This window comes from Hyla sarda, chromosome 1, assembly GCF_029499605.1.
Source record: "Hyla sarda isolate aHylSar1 chromosome 1, aHylSar1.hap1, whole genome shotgun sequence".
NCBI classification, from domain to species: Eukaryota; Metazoa; Chordata; class Amphibia; order Anura; family Hylidae; genus Hyla; species Hyla sarda.
Window position 1 is genome coordinate 93,807,037 of NC_079189.1, and position 20,406 is coordinate 93,827,442.

Consider the following 20,406-nt stretch of genomic DNA (forward strand, 5'->3'; position numbering starts at 1 on the left):
CTTGGTTTTGACGCCGTGATTGATCACTTAGCCTTAGGAACTGATCACAATGGCTTTAGGAACTGAAGGAAACTGAATATAGCAACTTTGTTTGTGTTACCTTCCGCATAAGGGAGGTCAATGACGAATTACAGTGTAACAAATGGAATTCCAAGATGGTTCCACAAATGATGGTTCTAGTAAGACTGTATCGGTTACCTCAATGTGGTCACATCAGTAGCGGCGGCTGAATGATGTATACAGTATGTTAATGTAACACACAGATACTCGGAGTAACACACAGATAACATCTGTCACATAACAGACAACAAATAAACATCTAAACAATTATATTCCTCTTGAGGATGGTGTAAAAGTGCTTGATCTCTGGAGTAATAAGAACACATTTTTTTTTTTTTTGTTTTTTTTTTGCATGCATGAGAAACACATCTGTGATCATTTACAACCCATTGACAAACAAGTGTTTAAAAAAAAAATGTACATAATACCGGTATTCAGAACATGTGAGAATTAAAACGTCATGTGGAATGTAAGATAAGTGTCAGTGACGCACTACAAGAAGGACCCGGGCCATGACACAATGGTAAGTACCACTCTTCCTCTCAGTTCTTTTAACATCCTTACTAGGAGGTTATAGGGTATTCCCGATGTGCATCTCCCATTTACAGCCATGAGTATATCACCACACCTGCAGAAGAAAGAACAGTGTAGATTACAATTTATGAAGTGTCATTGTGTTCAAGCCGACTAAGCTGTATGGCGTGCCTCCAACCTTAGAGAAGGGTTAGTGTCATGTACTTTCACCAACTGACCTCCTGACCCACTTGCTGCGGAAGGGATAAGATGGTGCCAGAGATGTCTGTCTTAAAAATCCCCTCCCCACAGAGAACAGATTAAAGGGTATTCCAGGAAAAAAAACATATATATATATATATATATATATATATATATATATATATGTATTCAACTGGATCCAGAAAGTTAAACAGATTTGTAAATTACTTCTATTAAAAAAATCTTAATCTTTGCAATAATAGTTGTTCTTTTCTGTCTGGCAACAGTGCTCTCTTCTGACATCTCTGCTTGTCTCGGGAACTGCACAGAGTAGAAGAGGTTTGTTATGGGGATTTGCTTCTACTCTGGACAGTTCCTGAGACAGGTGTCATCAGAGAGCACTTAGACAAAAAAAGAACAACTCAACTTCAGCAGCTCGTAATTACTGAAAGGATTAAGATTTTTATTAGAAGTAATTTACAAATCTGTTTAACTTTCTGGATCCAGTTGATATATATAAAATGTTTTTCCTGGATAACCCCTTTAACATTCAGCTGGGCCTAGGGTTGCCACCTGGCTGGTATTTTAACGGCACAGCCAGTATTTTGGCTACCCTGCCGGAATTTTTATATTAGACGGTAACCGGCAATGCAGTGGTTGGTATTTATCCAACCAATCCTACAACTCAGAATGTTACCAACCCCTGGCTGGGAAACACTGACCTATACTATATACTACTATATATTCTAACATGCTGGGAGTTGTAGATTTGCAACAGCTGGAGGCACCCCTGGTTGGGAAACACTGACCTAGACTATATACTACTATATAGTCCAACATGCTGGGAGTTGTAGTTTTTGTTTGGGGCAGCTGCTGAGCCACAGGCTGTATCAGGGCATGCTGGGAGTTGTAGTTAGTAATCAAAACAAAAATGGTACTGTTAAAAACTACAAATCAGGGCGTAACAAAAGAGCCCACATAGAGGCCCGTATAAGGAGAAATAAAAAACTTATAGGGGTCAGAATAGGACAAAATTTCCCTATCATATGTGTATCCTGTGAAGTTACGCATATATAACTAATTATGCAAATTGGTATGGTCGGAATTTTTTGGCAAGAAAGGTGGCAACCCTAGCCGCGCCTAACATGTATGTGTATGGGAAGGCCCGGAGAGAGAACTGTCAGCCGAATGAACATTCAGCCGTCAGTTATTGAACATATGTGGCTATCTTAACATTTATTTTCCCGTAGTAAAGGAAATTGAAGTGTGGGGTATAGAAAATATCCCCTGTAAGAGTTATCCTTGGATTGTGGTAAAGGAAAAGAGATTGGTATATTTAGCAGGCAAATAATAAAACAGCATTGCAATACCTTGCACAGCCAGTTCACATAGAAGAGCGCTTGCAAGCATAAATGGCTGCGCAGCTGGTATAAACATCAAAGCGGCTGCAGGGATTGCATGAGAGCCCCAGCTTCTTCTGCTGGTCAGCAGTGGTGCCACAATTCAGACTCCCTCCAATTTAAAGGGGAATTCCAGGAAAAAAACTTTTTTATATATATCAACTGGCTCTAGAAAGTTAAACAGATTTGTAAATTACTTCTATTAAAAAATCTTAATCCTTTCAGTACTTATGAGCTTCTGAAGTTAAGGTTGTTCTTTTCTGTCTAAATCCTCTCTGATGACACCTGTCTCGGGAAACGCCCAGTTTAGAAGAGGTTTGCTATGGGGATTTGCTTCTAAACTGGGCGTTTCCCAAGACAGGTGTCATCAGAGAGGATTTAGACAGAAAAGAACAACCTTAACTTCAGAAGCTCATAAGTACTGAAAGGATTAAGATTTTTTTATAGAAGTAATTTACAAATCTGTTTAACTTTCTGGACCCTTTAATATTGATGCTAATCCATTTTAACAGCTGGATACCATTTTTAACATAAGCTGGCTATACACTTTACATTTAAGTTGTCCAAACTGATCCATTTAAGGGTGCGTTCACACGGAGTAAAGCTGTTAAATATGTATGGGCAACTTAAGCCTATTTACTGTATAAACAACTCCTTTAAGGTTCAATGTGCCATATAGTGCTCAATGTGGTGCCCTATTTATTAATATTGATTCTAAGGTATATACTGCTATAATACAGTATCTAATGAAGAATGGGAAGATCTTTTTTTCTGTCAACCAATGCCATATTTCTTATTATGAAATCTAAGGCATAGGCAGGTACAGAAGGGCCCCAAAGAAGTCTATAGACACCTTAGTACAAAGCCATACAACTTGGACAGTGATGTACTGAGCGCCTATTAAAGGGGTAATCCAGGGAAGTTAAGAAAAATAAAAATGCCCCAAAGCCACCACAATACCTGTTCTGTGTCCTCTGTAGTTATCCATTTGTTTTTTTTGTTTTTTTTTGCTCCTTTGGCCCTTGATGTCTCATAAATACCTTTTCCTTGTTTGCAGCACAGACTACAACTCCCAGAAGTCAGTGCAGCTCTGTGTAATGGCTGCCAGCCAACTGCTTTCACTATCTGTGTGCATGTTCACATTGCAACTCATACACTGTACATGTCTTTTCTATCAGACTATCCTTCCCCCAGCAATAAATCATGCTGTGCTCTGAATAGCAGAAGTCAATGATTAGATTTTCAGCAGAAAAACAACAGCTATGTGCTCATTTGTGACTGAGAATCTTCACTTGTTTTCTCTCACAGCTCACAAGCTCCTCACACAGGGAGGGGAGAGGGAGGGGAGGTGTGGCTGTACAGCCAGAGCTCTAGACCAAACAGAAATCAGACAGGAATCAGGTGGTGGTGTCTTGAAGGGAGGGGGCTAGGTCTCACTGAGGAGACAAAGTGGATCTAAAATTATGTTTTTTTCTCATTTGCTGCATGTGACAGCTGAAAGAGGAAAACTGCTCTATTTAGCTAATGAATGATATTTAGAGAAATACATAGCTTGGTGTTAGGGAAAGGATGGGCTATGGGTTTAGTTCCCTGGAGTACCCCTTTAATTGTCTGTCATATAGAGTTAAATCCCTAATCCATTATGAGCGCCAGTCATCATCTGCCAATGATTAATACACAATCACTTGATGGTTCTCTATAAATATTAGTTCTATGGACATGTAGTTCCAGGACTGTCTTCTGTAATGGTCCATTTCTCTAAGAACATAATGCTATATTACTCTTCTTTGCAATTGCCATTTCATAATTATTATCAAATGCTTTAAATTAACCAATACTCGCTGGGTTTGGTTTCTATGCAAATAATTATTTCAGCCTTAATTCCTGTAACCAGAAAATAAGGAAAATTGAATAGTGTAATATAAGTGAGTCATGGTGTTCTTTGTAGGTGTTTAGCATGGAATCCTGAGAAAGGATTTACAGTGGACACATTGTCCGTTCAGTATATGGCGTATATATATGAGTATATGGCATGGTGACACAGTGTTGTCCACAAGCAACAGAACAATTGCAGTAATGAAATAAAAACAGATACGTGTAACTACGGCATCATTTCTGGCATGCTGGATTATCTGCAATGGTTGTGAGGTCACTTGTGACTTGTTTTACCACTAAAGTTGTGGAGTAGTTGCAGTTTTACTTTGACTGGCAGGAATCTTGTGTCTTTATGTATCCCTATATAAAGGGAAGGGAGAACTCACTACGTTTAGACTTTAAGAGGCCATTATGCACATTATACAAACCTTAAATTTGAAAGGGACCATTACCCAGTGATAGATTCCCTTTAACAAATATCTACAATGTTAGTAAAGTTATTTCCCAATAGCCCCCATATTATTGCACTGAAAAACAGTGTGTTCCAGGAACATTAAAACATCCCCGATTTTATAAGCAAATGGGGAGATTTATCAAGACCTGTCCAGAGGAAAAGTGCCCAGTTGTTCATAGCAACCAATCAGCTCAATTCTTTCATTCTTAACAAGGCCTCTGTAAAATGAAATAAGCAATCTGATTGGTTGCTATGGGCAACTTTTCCTTTGCACAGGTTTTGATAAATCTCCCAACGTGATCTGCACTCTTTTTTTTCCTCCTGTGCACTTACATTTGGGTCATTCATTCTTTCCTTATTAGGGGTACTCCGTTCCCTTGCTTTCGGAGCTCCGCTCCCCAGCATCCGGAAGTTATTGTTTCGAACGATGTGTGTGCGGGCTTGCGTGTTCATGGCCGCCCCTCTTGACGTCACGCCTGACCCCTAGTGATGTCACACCCGCCCTCTCAACGAAAGTCAATGGGAAGGGGGCGCGACGTCGCACCCCCTTCCCATAGACTTTTGTTGAGGGGGCAGGCGTGATGTCACGAGGGGGCGGGCGTGACGTCAAGAGGGGCGGCCCTAAACATGCAAGCCCGCACACACACCGTTCGGAACAATTACTTCCAGGCGCTGGGGAGCGGAGCACCGAAAGCAAGGGAACGGAGTACCCCTTTAAACCCTGCTTAAACCCTTATCACTTCCTCTCCCTCTCTTCTTCCTCAAATTATTATGAATATTACATGTTAAGAACCTTACCTAAAATAATATAACTTTATATCCGTAATTGTGACTTTTGACTCCCATGAAGTAGTGTCACTCTACATTGCTCAGTCTAATTGTTTAACCATTGTTTTTCCTCTGTTACAACATTAATAAACTAAAAATGAACAATGCTACTGTATCTGATATTAGTTTGAATGAAAAGGTGATTTTACCTTATTCTTCCGTCGTTGTAAGCAGGGGTGCCCTCCAGTATGGATTTAATAAAGAATGGCTTGTTCTGGTTGCAATCCTCCGAACCTCCTACAAAGCTAAAGCCCAGGCTCCCTGCTGTATTCCTCCTCAGCACGATTTCTCTGCAGCTGTGTAAATACCTAAACACAGAGAAATGGAAGCGTTTATTCATCTCTTAATCGCCCAAAATCCTCTTTCAATTGTCTTATTGTTTGCTTTGGATCACACGTCCTAATATTAAGTGTATTCACTTGTTTAATGACTGTCTTCCTCTATTACACATCAACTCAGTTGTCAGCCCAGAGTTATTTAGCCACCTCCAATGCGACTAGATATCAGTGTAAGGGCACATTCTCACGTGCCGTATTTTGCTGCGTATTTGCTGCTGCTTGTTTTCTTTCTCATTGAAGTCAATGGGTAGCAAAATCAGCTGCGTATTTTGCTAGCCATTGACTTCAATGGGAAAGAAAATACGCAGCAGCAAATACGCAGCAAAATACGGCATGTGGGAACGTACCCTAAGACAGATTTCAGATGCATTTCTGCAAGTTTTGGCCCAACCACAAGATCCCTATAAAGCTTTCATTACGGGTCATTAGACCTGCAGTTAGGCAAAATCTTAATCACTATTGTCGGAAACTGGAGCTAGGTTGGTTTTCTATGATGTATATTAAATATAGAATATAGAACATTAAAATGCTTAAAAAAAACGACAGACAAAAAGCCATCCACTAGTAAAGCACACACGAAAATCAAAAAACAAAACACATAAAATGTATGTATGAAGTGAACCTTATCAACCAAGGCACTCAGTACATAGCTATGTCTGTTTTACCATCCTTTTGGCCTTAGATTATCTTAATTGTACTCACAATTTAAGAGTAGGAAATTTTAATCAGAAATAAAAAAATATATAAATACATGCGTGGAGAGGAAATACTAGGTCTTAGGACTAGAGAGCAATAAAAGGTCAATGATTAAAGGATTAAAGGATTCTACTAAAAATGTGCCCAAGAGAACCATTAACAGCTGTTTATAATATGTGGTACCAGGTATTTGTCTTCGATCTATCTTCTAATTGTATTTTCTAGTTGTAAAATTTTGTAGAATTTTTTGTTTGAATCAAAAATCAGACATAAAACAAGCATTTCTTGTGGCTTCTTTGGTGGCAGTAAATTGTTATGCAAACTGACCCACATGAACTGTGAAAATACCTCTGGAGGTCTATGGGGAAAAAAAGTCACACGTAGAGCGTTAAATTTGGAAAAACTTCCAATGAGCCAAAAACATCTAAAGTGAAGAAAAAAACACAAAAAACCATGGTAGATACAAAATCTTCTATTTTCTTATTGACTTCCTACCAAGGCTGCATTTACATCACGTTTGGTGCATAAAGCAGCCAGATTCAGCAAGGAAACCGCCTCCTGTCGTATTCCTGCCAGACTTCTGCCATAACCCATTCATTTTAATGAGTTTACAGGAGTCAGTTAGAGACTTTGGTTGGCTCAATTTCCCACCTCATCAGGTTTTTGAACCGGACTGAAAAGCGCAGCAGACTACAGTTTTCAGTCTAGTTAAAAAAAAACAATATGGGGGAAAAATTAGCCGACTGAAGTCTTTAGCTTACTCCTGTCACCTCGTTGAAATGTATGGGGTATGGCACGGTTTCCGGCAGGGATACAGCAGGATCTTGAAATTTCCCGGCCGGATCCGGATGCTGGATGCCCCAAACGTGATGTTAATGCAGCCTAATCTCTATCTGCAGTGAATTAGTCCAAAAAAAAACGCCAAAGGTGTGTAACACCAGCCTAAAAGGGGACCAAATCACGGGCAGCATGAAACAGTAACAGGCTTCCCCATCAAAATGATCTGTGATTCACATTAATTCTAGTTTTATCTTCAGCTAGGAACAGGGCTACGAGTTGTCCAAGTGGTCCTCGGCCCTGACTGACAGATCTCCACCTCTATACAAATACATAGACTGTGGACCACCCAGAAGACTCAGAGCCCCCTTCTCGGTCGAAAATAAAACTATGATGACTCTGAAATTGCACAGCTGCTCATAGTGAATCCCAGATCATTTTCATAGAAAAGCCTGTCATTGTTTGTTACTGGCCGTGGTCCGGCAGTATGAAACAAATAACAGGTTCCCTTTAAGGCATGCAGTGGAGCATTCCCTGCCATGAGAAAAATCTCTATGTGCCAACACATGGAACTGGAGGCCCATAGGCATATAGTGTGGGCTCTTAGAAGGCTGTGGAGGCTCTATTACAAATTTGTACCATTCATCTCAGTTATAAATAAATCACTGTAATAATAAGACATTATTTTACTGGTATATTTATCTCATAAAAGCAATTTTAACAGCTTTCAAAAACCACTTCAGAATCTGATACGGCTCTATAACTATTAAAGGGAACCTGTCATCACTTTCATGCAGCCTGTACCTAGACTCATTGGGGTGGTCCCAGGTTGCTTCTGTCTATCCTGCTGATTGATAGATCTCTTCCTATATTGAATCAGAGGTTTGTTGTCGGGGAAAAGCCACCGGGAACAACCCTGACTTAAAGGTGATGACAGGTTCCCTTTAATAATATTATTTTATATTATTAACACAGTAGTAGTAGTAGTAGTCGTCATACTATTAATAATAGTAGTATTACTCTACACATATCTTAACAGAGTGAAACATATTTATTTGCAGACGTAAGTAACAGTTCCTTTACTTCATACTCCCTGCATACTTGGAAAGGATTTTTGTAAATGAGATCATTACACAAAAATGTTCATTCATTCAATAATTGTCATTCACAGAACCAGCTTCACAAGTAGCCAAAAAAGAAATTTCTAAAAAGGTGCAAATGTGATGTCCTAGTACAGGACATGGTCCTGCACTACACTTAGGCCTTGTCAGGTTGACTCCCTCAGTGACTTTGGGGCTCTCCTGTAGTGTCTCCCCTGCTGTTGTTATAGTGTTATTTAATGTAATAGGATTATAGTCAGTATGTCAATGTATAATCAGTATAAAGGACCTTTGGAGGACTTCAGTAAATGTCTAAAGGGCCTTTGAAATGTCACATGTTATGTTTATGTTATCACATGTTACCCAGAGGGCACCAGTTTAACACAGGACCCACAGCTTGACCAATGGGTTTTGGCTCAGCCCTCCTCTATATAAGGGGGAGGCCATTAGAATTATCTCTCTTGTACCATCATCACTTTACTGAGACCAGCACACATGAGATATCTCAGTGCTAGTGTCCAGTACCTTGGAAGGCCTCAAATCTACAGTCATTCCAGTAAGTCAAGTCTATGACTGCTGTCACTATCTACAGTCTAGTCAAGCCTCAAGTCAATTATCTAAAGTCTAGTACAAGTATAATTGGTCCCAGCAAGCTGCAAGGTCCTTCTGTGTTCCTGGCCACCTCTCTGGGATTCTGGCCAAGCTGTGAAGATAATAACACCTATCTGACCTCAGTAAAGCCTCTGTTAAACCATAACCTGGTTGTGGACTCTCATTTTCACTGCCTAGCTATTGGAATAGCGAAGATACTGTTTGGGTGGTTCCGGTAACAAAAATAAAAAACACTCTGGCGTCACGAACATTAGGGATTAATAAAGTGCTAAGAACCTATCTGGTCCCTGGTCTGTCCACATGGCCACAGAGTTTGCCCAGATGCTTTCAGTAAATTTAATGAAATATTGAATAACATCAATATCAAAAAGTACAAGCTGCAGTCTTATGGCTTATATATCAGACATGTTTTTTATGCTCTTGATGGATACTGAGCATTTTATCATGTATGCTATAGGTATATTTCAATCAAACACGTGTGTAGGGCAAACAAATGCTGGTCGCACGCGATATGTAATAATGAAAGTGAGTGAAAGATTAAATCATAACTCACGGTTTCTTTGGAAAACTCTTCATGATTTATTTTTCCTTTTTCATTTTATTCATATTGCACTTCAGATCGTCTTGAAAAGACTAAATAGCAGCATATTTAGCAGCAGAATTAAACAGCATTAGCAGTAGTTCCACCAGTCATGGCACAACATTTCAGGGGCGGACCCCCTTATTCGCGCATGAATAAGGGGGTCCGCCCCTGAAACGCCATGACTGGTGGAACTACTGCTAATGCTGTTTAATTCTGCTGCTAAATTTGCTGCTATTTATGCATGTGCATAGCCACAGAGTCAAATATGGTAAAGTAATAGACATATATTTTGAAATATAAGTGTAGATTGGTTGATATTACAGAACATCTACTAAAGGTTTTAAAGATAAATGTGATCCAGTTACTTGTTTACTCCTAGCCTGAGCTATTAAGAAGTTCATGGTCTCAATGTGTGTCTGTGAGGTGAGTTCCATAGAAATCTCAGCTACAGTGCAAGTAACTACTGAACACAGGCGATAATGATTCCTGACAGCTTGGGGCCAGTGGAAGAGAACATTGATCTATCCATGGACTCTGAAGACATAAAACAGTACAGGAGATGAATATTAATAGCAATGTGAGGTCTAGCTGCAGGCAAAGGCACCTTAAAAACAAACCTCTCGCTGGCCACAAGTGAATTGGGTTGCAGCACTGTCAAAAATCTGAATATGAGCTTGGCATATGAATCAGTTTCAGACATGACTATCTATGAAAGAATTCCAGATATATTATTACTATTAATAATGATAATGCTTAAAAAAAATGACAGGATTTTACATTATGTCCCTGGCACCTAGAAATTTCTACAAATTTAAAATATATAATTAAAGGGGTACTCCACTGGCCAACGTTCGGAACATTTAGTTCCGAACACTGTGTGCGTGCTGTGGGGGTCAACCACGCCCCCTGGTGATGTCACGCCACACACCCTCAATGCAAGTCTATGGGAGGGGGCATGGCCGACCACCACAGCACGCACACAGTGTTCGGAACTAAATGTTCTGAATGTTGGCTAGTGGAGTACCCCTTTAATGTAATTAGAAAGTAGTTATAGTAGTTGAACCTCTTTCCTGAAGTGTTAATCTAGGGGAACATACAATACAGTGCTATGCAGTAGCAGCATACAGAAGCACACAGAGTACCTATTGGTCATTAATACAGTGGCACAGGGACCATTCCCCATCACACAGGCTTCTTGCACACATGTGCATGAGTTTTAGCAGAAGATGAAAAGTGTAAAGTGTACCTACTATTACGATCAAGAAAGGTAATATTTATTTTTACATAAAAGTTTATTTTTCCAGTTCAGACTCCTCTCCTCCTCCCCATGCCTCCTGCACTGATGTCTCCCTAACATAATTTGTATAAGACAGATTTTCTGCTTCACTGAGAGATCAAGTTACAGCTGCTGTCCTTCAAAGTCTATTTAGAGGGAAGGGGGAGGAGGAGAAGGGAGCAGCTGCAAAAAAAAAAAAAAAAAACAACAACACATACACTGCTTAATTAAGCATGGATGACATTATATAGCATATATATTCAACATTATTCTCCAGGTTTGAGACAGAACACTCGCTAGAAGCAGCAGCAGTGTCTTTCTGTGTGCACATGTCTCTGCAGCAGCTCCTCCTCCTTCCCCTCCTTTCTCCATAAACGTCAATGGGCAATGGCTTTTATCTGATCTCTCAGTGAAGCTGAAAGTCTGTATTCTCCCTGCTCCAATTTGACAAATTTTTATAGCAATTTTTTTAAAGTAAAAGAATAATGTAGGACAAGGAGATGAGAAGAGGAGTTTGATAGATGGAGAAAGATTAATTTCTCAGTAATAAGATATATTACAAAGTTTTGTATCTTTCACTGCACAATTGGTTGATAATTGTAGGCACACTTTAAGTATATTTTACATATCTGTGGAATATGATGGTATTATATAATAATGGTTGAATAAATAATTTTTACAATTTCACTTTGGATCAACTTTTCATTATTGGAGGCTAAAGTGCATCTGGAAAAGGGAAAATCTCTATGGTAATAATTATAAACTGATACGCCATAAAAAGTTTCATGTTTCCTACTAAATGCACAAGCTCTTTTCCAGGAGAACCTGGCGCAGGCAGCAAGAAACATAAATGAGCTCTGAGGCTAAGAGCTCTAGGACATCCCTGTAGTAAAAGGCTCCTCCGTATGTTATGACACCCAGACAGGCTAAGCTATTGTTTGTCAAAGTAGCAAGACCAGCAATGTACAGATAATACATGTATAATGTGAATTAAAATCCTTCCAGCAAAAGCAACTTGTAACTTTTCCGTAAAATCGGGACACCACTTTTACAGCCTGGAAAACCTTAATAATAGGCCCCTAAAAGATGCATGTAAAAGGGGGGATGATGAGTTAGGGTTGTGGAGCAATGACTTGCTTCAGACTTTAATGTGCATTTTGGCAGGAACACTGAAAGGAATTCCAGATGTGGAATCTGAGGCCTGCAAGGTCACATGAGTTAACACTCAAGGTCACCAGGCACCAGAATGAGTCAGGAACATTTGGTGATGATAAAATAAAAAAAGATGACAACAATTCACACAGTATAAGGTTTGTGTTAGTTCATTAATTGAGCATAAACCCTTCAGGTTCACAATGATTTCATGTCAACTTCTTGCTAAAACTAACATAAAAAAATGATAAATGACAAAGAAATGTCAAATATGTACATTGCTTACTGTTATGATATATCCAGAAAATGTAATCAGGATTTGCCATAGGTTAAGTGGTTCCCTGTGTAGTGTCCCACTGTGTACCCTTCAGGATAGTTTGAATGGTGATTTGCAATGCCATTGCTTTCATGTGTTTTTCTTTCTTTTTGTACTATTTTTATTTACAACATAATACCGCTGTTATACCCGTTCAAGGCTGTAAGTAAGGGTTGAACCCATACAATGTACTTAAGCCGATATACTTTTACTGGGACTATTCTAAAGTGTGGTGGAGCTTTTTTTTTGTCTCCACCTCCGAGAAAAAGGAATTCGATGCAGCTTAGTGTAGAGTGATGAAGAAAGAAGGGTATCCTATCTCCCTCCTTAGAGTACAGCGAACAGCTTCTGTGGAAATTTTATTATATCCTGGAGTACTATCATAATCCTATCCTGAGGGAAGAAATATGGAGTATGAAGGAGAGAAAATAGAATAAACCAAGAGATACTGTGGGGAGAAGTTGAATCTGGGCCTCATAGCTACCCAACGAGCCTAGATTCCAAGTGGCTACCCCAGCTATACTTCTTCAGAAATCTACAGCTCTCAGTGGGCAATGCAACACCAAAGTGAGTAAACACCTTTTGTGGATTCACAGGGAGCCAAACAGTTGTAGTAAATACCCTCCTCAAAGAAAATAATTCAGGACTAGTGCTGTAGTGTGCCGTTGAGTGAAGTTAAAAAGTTTCTGGCACCCCAGTATTCTACCTTTCCTCCAGAGTGGTGACAACTTGCTATAGACATACATGTTAATTATTATAAAAGACTGTGCCTACCATATTGTCCAGAAGAGACTTTTTCAGTGTCTGGCTTGATGATTGCCCCACAATACCAAGGACACCCGATATACCAGTCAGCTAGACACTTAACAGGGTGTGCCCAGGGGAACTGATACCGTCTACACTGTGCCAGTCCATGGAGAATAGGAGAACCTTGTGGAAGCCCATGTCCCAATGTAATATCACATTTTCACAGCCGACACCCCATCCAACAGTCCACTGTAACCCAGATGAAAGTGCGTATAACATAAAATAATAGTTTGCTCTCTGCTATAAAAGAGGTGTAAATATCACAAATAATATAATTTTATTTTTAGGTTGGGTTCACACTTGTGTCTGGCCCCTGCCTGAAAAGGTGGACCCCAGTTAAGGAGCTGCATCAGTGCGATGGATACAGAACTGCTTTGTGGTTCTCATTTATGACAGAAATAACACACAGAAGGACAGAGCTTAAAATATATATACTTTTTTATATTTAATGGTGCTCAAGGTGGGGTAAAAAAGATTAAAAAATCCTGCTGCTGTTCCAAAAGTTTTAGGCCCTGATGCTGAGCACTTTCTGTTCTCCTTCTAAACACACAGGAAGTACTTGCTCAGCCAGTCGTCACTACCTGAGGTAGTTCACCCCTGCAATGACTAGCTAGGTGGACACTTTTTAAGTGTTGGGATAGAGAGAAAAAAGTTTCAGTAGCAGGGAACGGCCTCGTCAGAACAGCAGCAGCAGGGAACAGCCTCGTCAGAACAGCAGCAGCAGGGAATGGCCTCGTCAGAACAGCAGCAGCAGGGAACAGCCTCATCAGAACAGCAGCAGCAGGGAACGGCCTCGTCAGAACAGCAGCAGAAGGGGGATTACAGGATGGTGAGTATTTTTTTTTTTTTACCCCATTTTGAGCACAATAAAGTATGGAAAAAAGTATCTTGACAACACCTTTAAGAGTTCACTAGTAACTAAACGAATAGAGAAAGTTAATTATTTGTAGGAACAGAAATTTCTAATAACTTGGATGTTCAGCAAGTATAATAAGTCCAATATGATTTTTTCTAATTATGAGATAAGAAGCTGAACTCGGTGCACACATGAACAAACAACTGGTTGTAATGGAGCTCTAAAAAGAATGAAAGTTAATAATGGGAAACATTAATGATCAAAATTAAAAGGGAATGCTTAAATGTAGGAAATTAAAAAGTACCATGCAGTTTTAAAAATAGTTGCAGATAATGTTAGATGTCTTCATTAAGTCTACATTAGTTCAACATCTTATTATTATTGCTAATCATATATCCCGTCATATGTCCTTTTTCTTTTTTAATTTTTGAACTGCTATGTTAAAGGGGTAATCCACTGAAAAACATTTTTTTTATCAACTGATGCCAGAAAGTTAAACAGGCTTGTAAATTACTTGTATTAAAAAATCTTAATCCTTCCAGTACTTATCAGCTGCTGTATGATCCACAGGAAGTTCTTTTATTTTTGAATTTCCTTTTCTGTCTGACACCTCTGTCCATTTTAGGAACAGTCCAAAGTAGGAGCAAATCCCCATAGAAAACCTCTCCTGCTCTGGACAGTTCCTAAAATGGGCAGATGTGTCAGCAGAGAGTACTGTGGTCAGTGGTCAGGCAGAAAGGAAAATTCAAAAAGAAAAATATCTTCCTGTTGATCATACAGCAGCTGATAAGTGCTTGAAGGATTAAGATTTTTTAATAGAAGTAATTTACAAATCTGTTTAACTTTCTGGCACCAGTTGATTAAGAAAAAAAAAAATCCAGTGGAGTATCCCTTTAAGTGCTTTTAAAGATTCTTAAACCTTATTGTGTAAGAGGTTAAGTCTACCAGAGGATCCTTACAGTATACTTGACTGCGGTTGTCATTCTGGTACCCCTAAAAGGGGACGTGTCATCAGAAAATGACTTATTGTTTAAATCAGCTTTTATGTTTAACAAATTTAGAAGTTTTATTTCAAATTTTTGTTTTCTAATTGTGTAATACATTTTACTATCTATATTATGAAATAATTCTGAAATATTGCAGTTTTTTACTCTGGTCACTAAGTCTAGGAATAAGCTAACACTTCCTGTTCTGTAGAGAAACCTTTGTAGCAGTCTCCTCAAAATGATCAAACAGGAATATAATGAAACAGGACACCAATATATAGATAACATTGGATCAGGCCATTCACAATAGTTAATGGTATCTACAAGTTGGAACCACAGCTGACCCATGTGGAGCTGTCTTAAGGTTTTCGTTACCTTTTTGGGGTACCAGGAACACCAGTCAGTGCACTTGTCCATGTCCAGGGTCTTATCAGGTGGCTGATGGACTAGTCATCTCATTGGTATGTGTTACATCTATCCTCTGCAGGTAAAAATCCAGTATGATTCTTATGTACTGGATGCGTCCACTAAGTTATTTACAATAATCATATGTGGGTCCAGGAAGATTTGTTTGTTATGTCTCCTTCTTATGGACAGCTTTTGTGTTTATGCTTATTGACTGGATCCTTATGTAGCATATTTGTGTCACTACTTTACACTGCCTTCTCCATCCTTCATGTAACAATACCTGCTTTATTTTCTTGGGTTTTATTTTTGTAGTTTTGTATACATTGCTCTTACATGCTATCCTGAATTATGTTTTTCTGTATCATCCTTCCCTTAAATGTTGCTGGTTACTGACATGAAGTAGGCACAGTTGTTTTTCCTGTGATGCGGATGAATAAACATCAGCACTTAGAGTAAACTACAAAAACATATGTCACAATTTTAGAATTGCAACTAAAATGGCTCTCATAGACAAGTATCATATCATCACAATAATAAAAAAAACTAACTCTGAAGGAGAGGGAAGGTAGAATGAAATAATAGATTGTCCTTGTCTCTGACTTTCATAGGAAATGTTTCTCACAATGCGACAAAGCCCAAAGCACTCAAGTTTCACTTACTTCATAAGCAGTTAACTAGTTAATCCCTATTGGAAGCTATGGGGGCTTAGCAGAACAAGTACTGCATTCACTGAGCTAGACCGCTGCATATCTTCCCAATTGGTTAATGGGTAAATATCTAAGCTTTATGTATTTGTTTTGGTACAGCTACTAGTGTTACCCATCATCGGTGTCACTGCACTAAAAGTCTTGTCACCAGGGATGAATGAAAAACTAACAATAGGGGTGGCCAATGCTTTTCACCCATTTTATGACCATATCCTTTGGAGACTCAACAGAGACTTGGGTACTATACAGTTTATCCATATTTATTATTTCCTATGGTATCCCCTCTCCTCTATTTAGGCTCTTTCAGACACACTACAGACTTTATCTGGGCATTATGATACATTTAATATCTATATTTTTCTGCTATCATCATAAAATATAGCATTACTCCTAGCTACCAATGCTTGTTTTTTTTTTTTTTTGAAGTTTTTGAGAATTTCTGCAGTAAATCTGTTTTGTACATCTAATTGAGGTTTTTCTTTCCTCATTTAGAGTGTTGGGTGCAGGGTCGGAGGCTCGTGACGTCATGGCCACGGCCCACTCATGATGTCATGGCCACACCCCCTCAAAGCAAGTCTATGGGAGGGGGCGTGACTGATGTGGCATTAACTTGCATTGAGGGGCGTGGCCATGACATCACAAGCGGGGCGTGACCGTGACATCATGAGCCTCCGCCCCGCTTTGACAGTCATCCGGCACGGAGCAAAGTTTGCTCTGTGCACCAGATGTCTGGGGTGCCGCAGCCAAGTTCGTGGGGGTCCCCAGCGGCGGGACACCCGAGATCAGATATCTTATCTCCTATCCTTTGGATGGGGGATAAGATGTCTAGGGGCAGAGTACCCCTTTAAGTATAGGTTAAATAATTCACTAATATTCTCTTAAATATTCAGAATTTGCTGGCAGAGATCCAGATGGGAAAAAGAGTCATACACACAATATGTTCCTCTAAAATGAAGAAAATGGGTTCTCTAGTACCACCTACAGGTAGCTACCCTGTTAATCAATGTCTGACACATGAAAGAACCTTAAAAACATGACTTGGAATGTCAGCCATATCGGAGACAGCACTGTTGGTGTGTAACGATGCGATGCAGCATTATGCCATGTCTTCCATTTTCAACAAGATATGCATTATGCTTTACTATAGGAACAGTGGACTGGTTCAGGCCCTATACACTAGAGTAGAAATGTTTTGTGGCACGCTCTGTGACCTGTGCAAAGGACAATGTGCAGGGAGGAAGAGATCTGACTATTATCCATTGTGAATTACTTATTCTGTCTTATTTATATAAAGTTTTCTCTACAGAACAGGATATCTCAGTGTTACGCCTAGCGCTCCGGGTCCCCGCTCCTCCCCGGAGCGCGTACGGCGTCTCTCTCTCCGCAGCGCCCCGGTCGGTCCCGCTGACCGGGAGCGCTGCACTGTCATGGCCGTCGGGGATGCGATTCGCACAGCGGGACGCGCCCGCTCGTGAATCGCATCCCAGGTCACTTACCCGTTCCCGTCCCCTGCTGTCATCTGCTGGCGCACGCGGCTCCGCTCTCTAGGGCGCGCGCGCGCCAGCTCCCTGAGACTTAAAGGGCCAGTGCACCAATGATTGGTGCCTGGCCCAATTAGCTTAATTGGCTTCCACCTGCTCCCAGACTATATCTGATCTCTGCCCCTGCACTCCCCTGCCGGATCTTGTCGCCCTTGTGCCTAGTGAAAGCGTTACTGTGTTTGTCCATACTGTGTACTTGACCTCCTGCTATTCCTTATTGACTACGATCCTTGCTGCCTGCCCCGACCTTCTGCTACGTCCGACCCTGCTTCTGTCTACTCCCTTGTACCGCGCCTATCTTCAGCAGTCAGAGAGGTTGAGCCGTTGCTAGTGGATACGACCTGGTCACTACCGCCGCAGCAAGACCATCCCGCTTTGCGGCGGGCTCTGGTGAAAACCAGTAGTGACTTAGAACCGGTCCACTAGCACGGTCCACGCCAATCCCTCTCTGGCACAGAGGATCCACCTCCTGCCAGCCGGCATCGTGACAGTAGATCCGGCCATGGATCCCGCTGAGGTTCCCCTGCCTTATATCTCTGATCTCACCACGGTGGTCGCCCAGCAATCCCGACAGATCGCCCATCTAACCCACCAGCTGTCGGAAGTGTCCACCATTGTGCAACAACTTCAGTCGCAACTTCTGCCTCTGCTACAGCAGCAACCATCTCCTCCGCCAGCTCCTGCACCCCTTCCGCAGCGAGTGACCACTCCTAGCCTCCGCTTGTCCTTGCCGGATAAATTTGATGGGGACTCTAAATTTTGCCGTGGCTTTCTTTCGCAATGTTCCCTGCACTTGGAGATGATGTCGGACCAGTTTCCTACTGAAAGGTCTAAGGTGGCTTTCGTAGTCAGCCTTCTGTCTGGAAAAGCCCTGTCATGGGCCACACCGCTCTGGGACCGCAATGACCCCGTCACTGCCTCTGTACACTCCTTCTTCTCGGAAATTCGAAGTGTCTTTGAGGAACCTGCCCGAGCCTCTTCTGCTGAGACTGCCCTGCTGAACCTGGTCCAGGGTAATTCTTCCGTTGGCGAGTACGCCATACAATTCCGTACTCTTGCTTCTGAACTTTCCTGGAATAATGAGGCCCTCTGCGCGACCTTTAAAAAAGGCCTATCCAGCAACATTAAAGATGTTCTGGCCGCACGAGAAACTCCTGCTAACCTGCATGAACTCATTCATCTAGCCACTCGCATTGACATGCGTTTTTCTGAGAGGCATCAAGAGCTCCGCCAGGAAAAAGACTTAGATCTCTGGACACCTCTCCCACAGTCTCCATTGCAATCTGCGCCTAGGCCTCCCGCCGAGGAGGCCATGCAAGTGGATCGGTCTCGCCTGACCCTGGAAGAGAGGAATCGCCGTAGGGAAGAGAATCTTTGTCTGTACTGTGCCAGTACCGAACATTTTTTGGTGGATTGCCCTATCCGTCCTCCACGTCTGGGAAACGCACGCTCGCACCCAGCTCTCGTGGGTGTGGCGTCTCTTGATGCTAAGTCGGCTTCTCCACGTCTCACGGTGCCTGTACGGATTTCTCCTTCAGCCAACTCTTCCCTCTCAGCCGTGGCCTGCCTGGACTCTGGTGCTTCTGGGAATTTTATTCGGGAGTCCTTGGTGAATAAATTCCACATCCCGGTGACCCGTCTCGTCAAGCCACTCCACATTTCCGCGGTCAACGGAGTCAGGTTGGATTGCACCGTGCGTTACCGCACGGAGCCCCTCCTAATGTGCATCGGACCTCATCACGAAAAAATTGAGTTTTTGGTCCTCTCCAATTGCACTTCCGAAATTCTCCTTGGACTTCCCTGGCTTCAACACCATTCCCCAACCCTGGATTGGTCCACAGGGGAGATCAAGAGCTGGGGTACCTCTTGCTTCAAGGACTGCCTTAAACCGGTTCCCAGTACTCCCTGCCGTGACCCTGTGGTTCCCCCTGTATCCGGTCTCCCTAAGGTCTTTATGGACTCTGCCTGCCATAAGAAGTGCCTCTCCCCCCCTCCCAGTCCAGTCAGGCAAGCCTCGGTGCCTCCTCATGGCCCTCGTCCTGGTGTCACACTGCCCCGTGCCAGGCCTCGCCCTCTGCCCTCCCTCCCCATTCCCACTCCTGCTGTACTGCCTGCCGTTGAGGAATCCCTCCATTCTTTCCCGGTGTCCTCATCCCAGGGGAGGCAGTTACCGGACAAAGAGAAGGGGAGACCTAAGGGGGGGGGGTACTGTTACGCCTAGCGCTCCGGGTCCCCGCTCCTCCCCGGAGCGCGTACGGCGTCTCTCTCTCCGCAGCGCCCCGGTCGGTCCCGCTGACCGGGAGCGCTGCACTGTCATGGCCGTCGGGGATGCGATTCGCACAGCGGGACGCGCCCGCTCGCGAATCGCATCCCAGGTCACTTACCCGTTCCCGTCCCCTGCTGTCATCTGCTGGCGCGCGCGGCTCCGCTCTCTAGGGCGCGCGCGCGCCAGCTCCCTGAGACTTAAAGGGCCAGTGCACCAATGATTGGTGCCTGGCCCAATTAGCTTAATTGGCTTCCACCTGCTCCCAGACTATATCTGATCTCTGCCCCTGCACTCCCCTGCCGGATCTTGTTGCCCTTGTGCCTAGTGAAAGCGTTACTGTGTTTGTCCATACTGTGTACTTGACCTCCTGCTATTCCTTATTGACTACGATCCTTGCTGCCTGCCCCGACCTTCTGCTATGTCCGACCCTGCTTCTGTCTACTCCCTTGTACCGCGCCTATCTTCAGCAGTCAGAGAGGTTGAGCCGTTGCTAGTGGATACGACCTGGTCACTACCGCCGCAGCAAGACCATCCCGCTTTGCGGCGGGCTCTGGTGAAAACCAGTAGTGACTTAGAACCGGTCCACTAGCACGGTCCACGCCAATCCCTCTCTGGCACAGAGGATCCACCTCCTGCCAGCCGGCATCGTGACAC

General features: G+C 42.2%; 1 protein-coding gene across 2 annotated transcripts in view; it reads right to left on the reverse strand.

The window, feature by feature from the left end:
* Positions 1-372: 372 nt before the first annotated feature.
* LNX1 (ligand of numb-protein X 1) overlaps positions 373-20,406 on the reverse strand; it is a 161,973-nt gene continuing 141,939 nt past the window's right edge. For both annotated transcript variants that reach the window (XM_056558069.1, XM_056558060.1), the window contains 2 exons: positions 5,481-5,639; positions 373-688 (listed from right to left, as the gene is read on the reverse strand). In XM_056558069.1, coding sequence (XP_056414044.1) covers positions 553-688; positions 5,481-5,639 — 295 coding nt within the window. In that variant the 3' untranslated portion in view covers positions 373-552. The remainder of the gene's footprint in view (positions 689-5,480; positions 5,640-20,406) is intronic.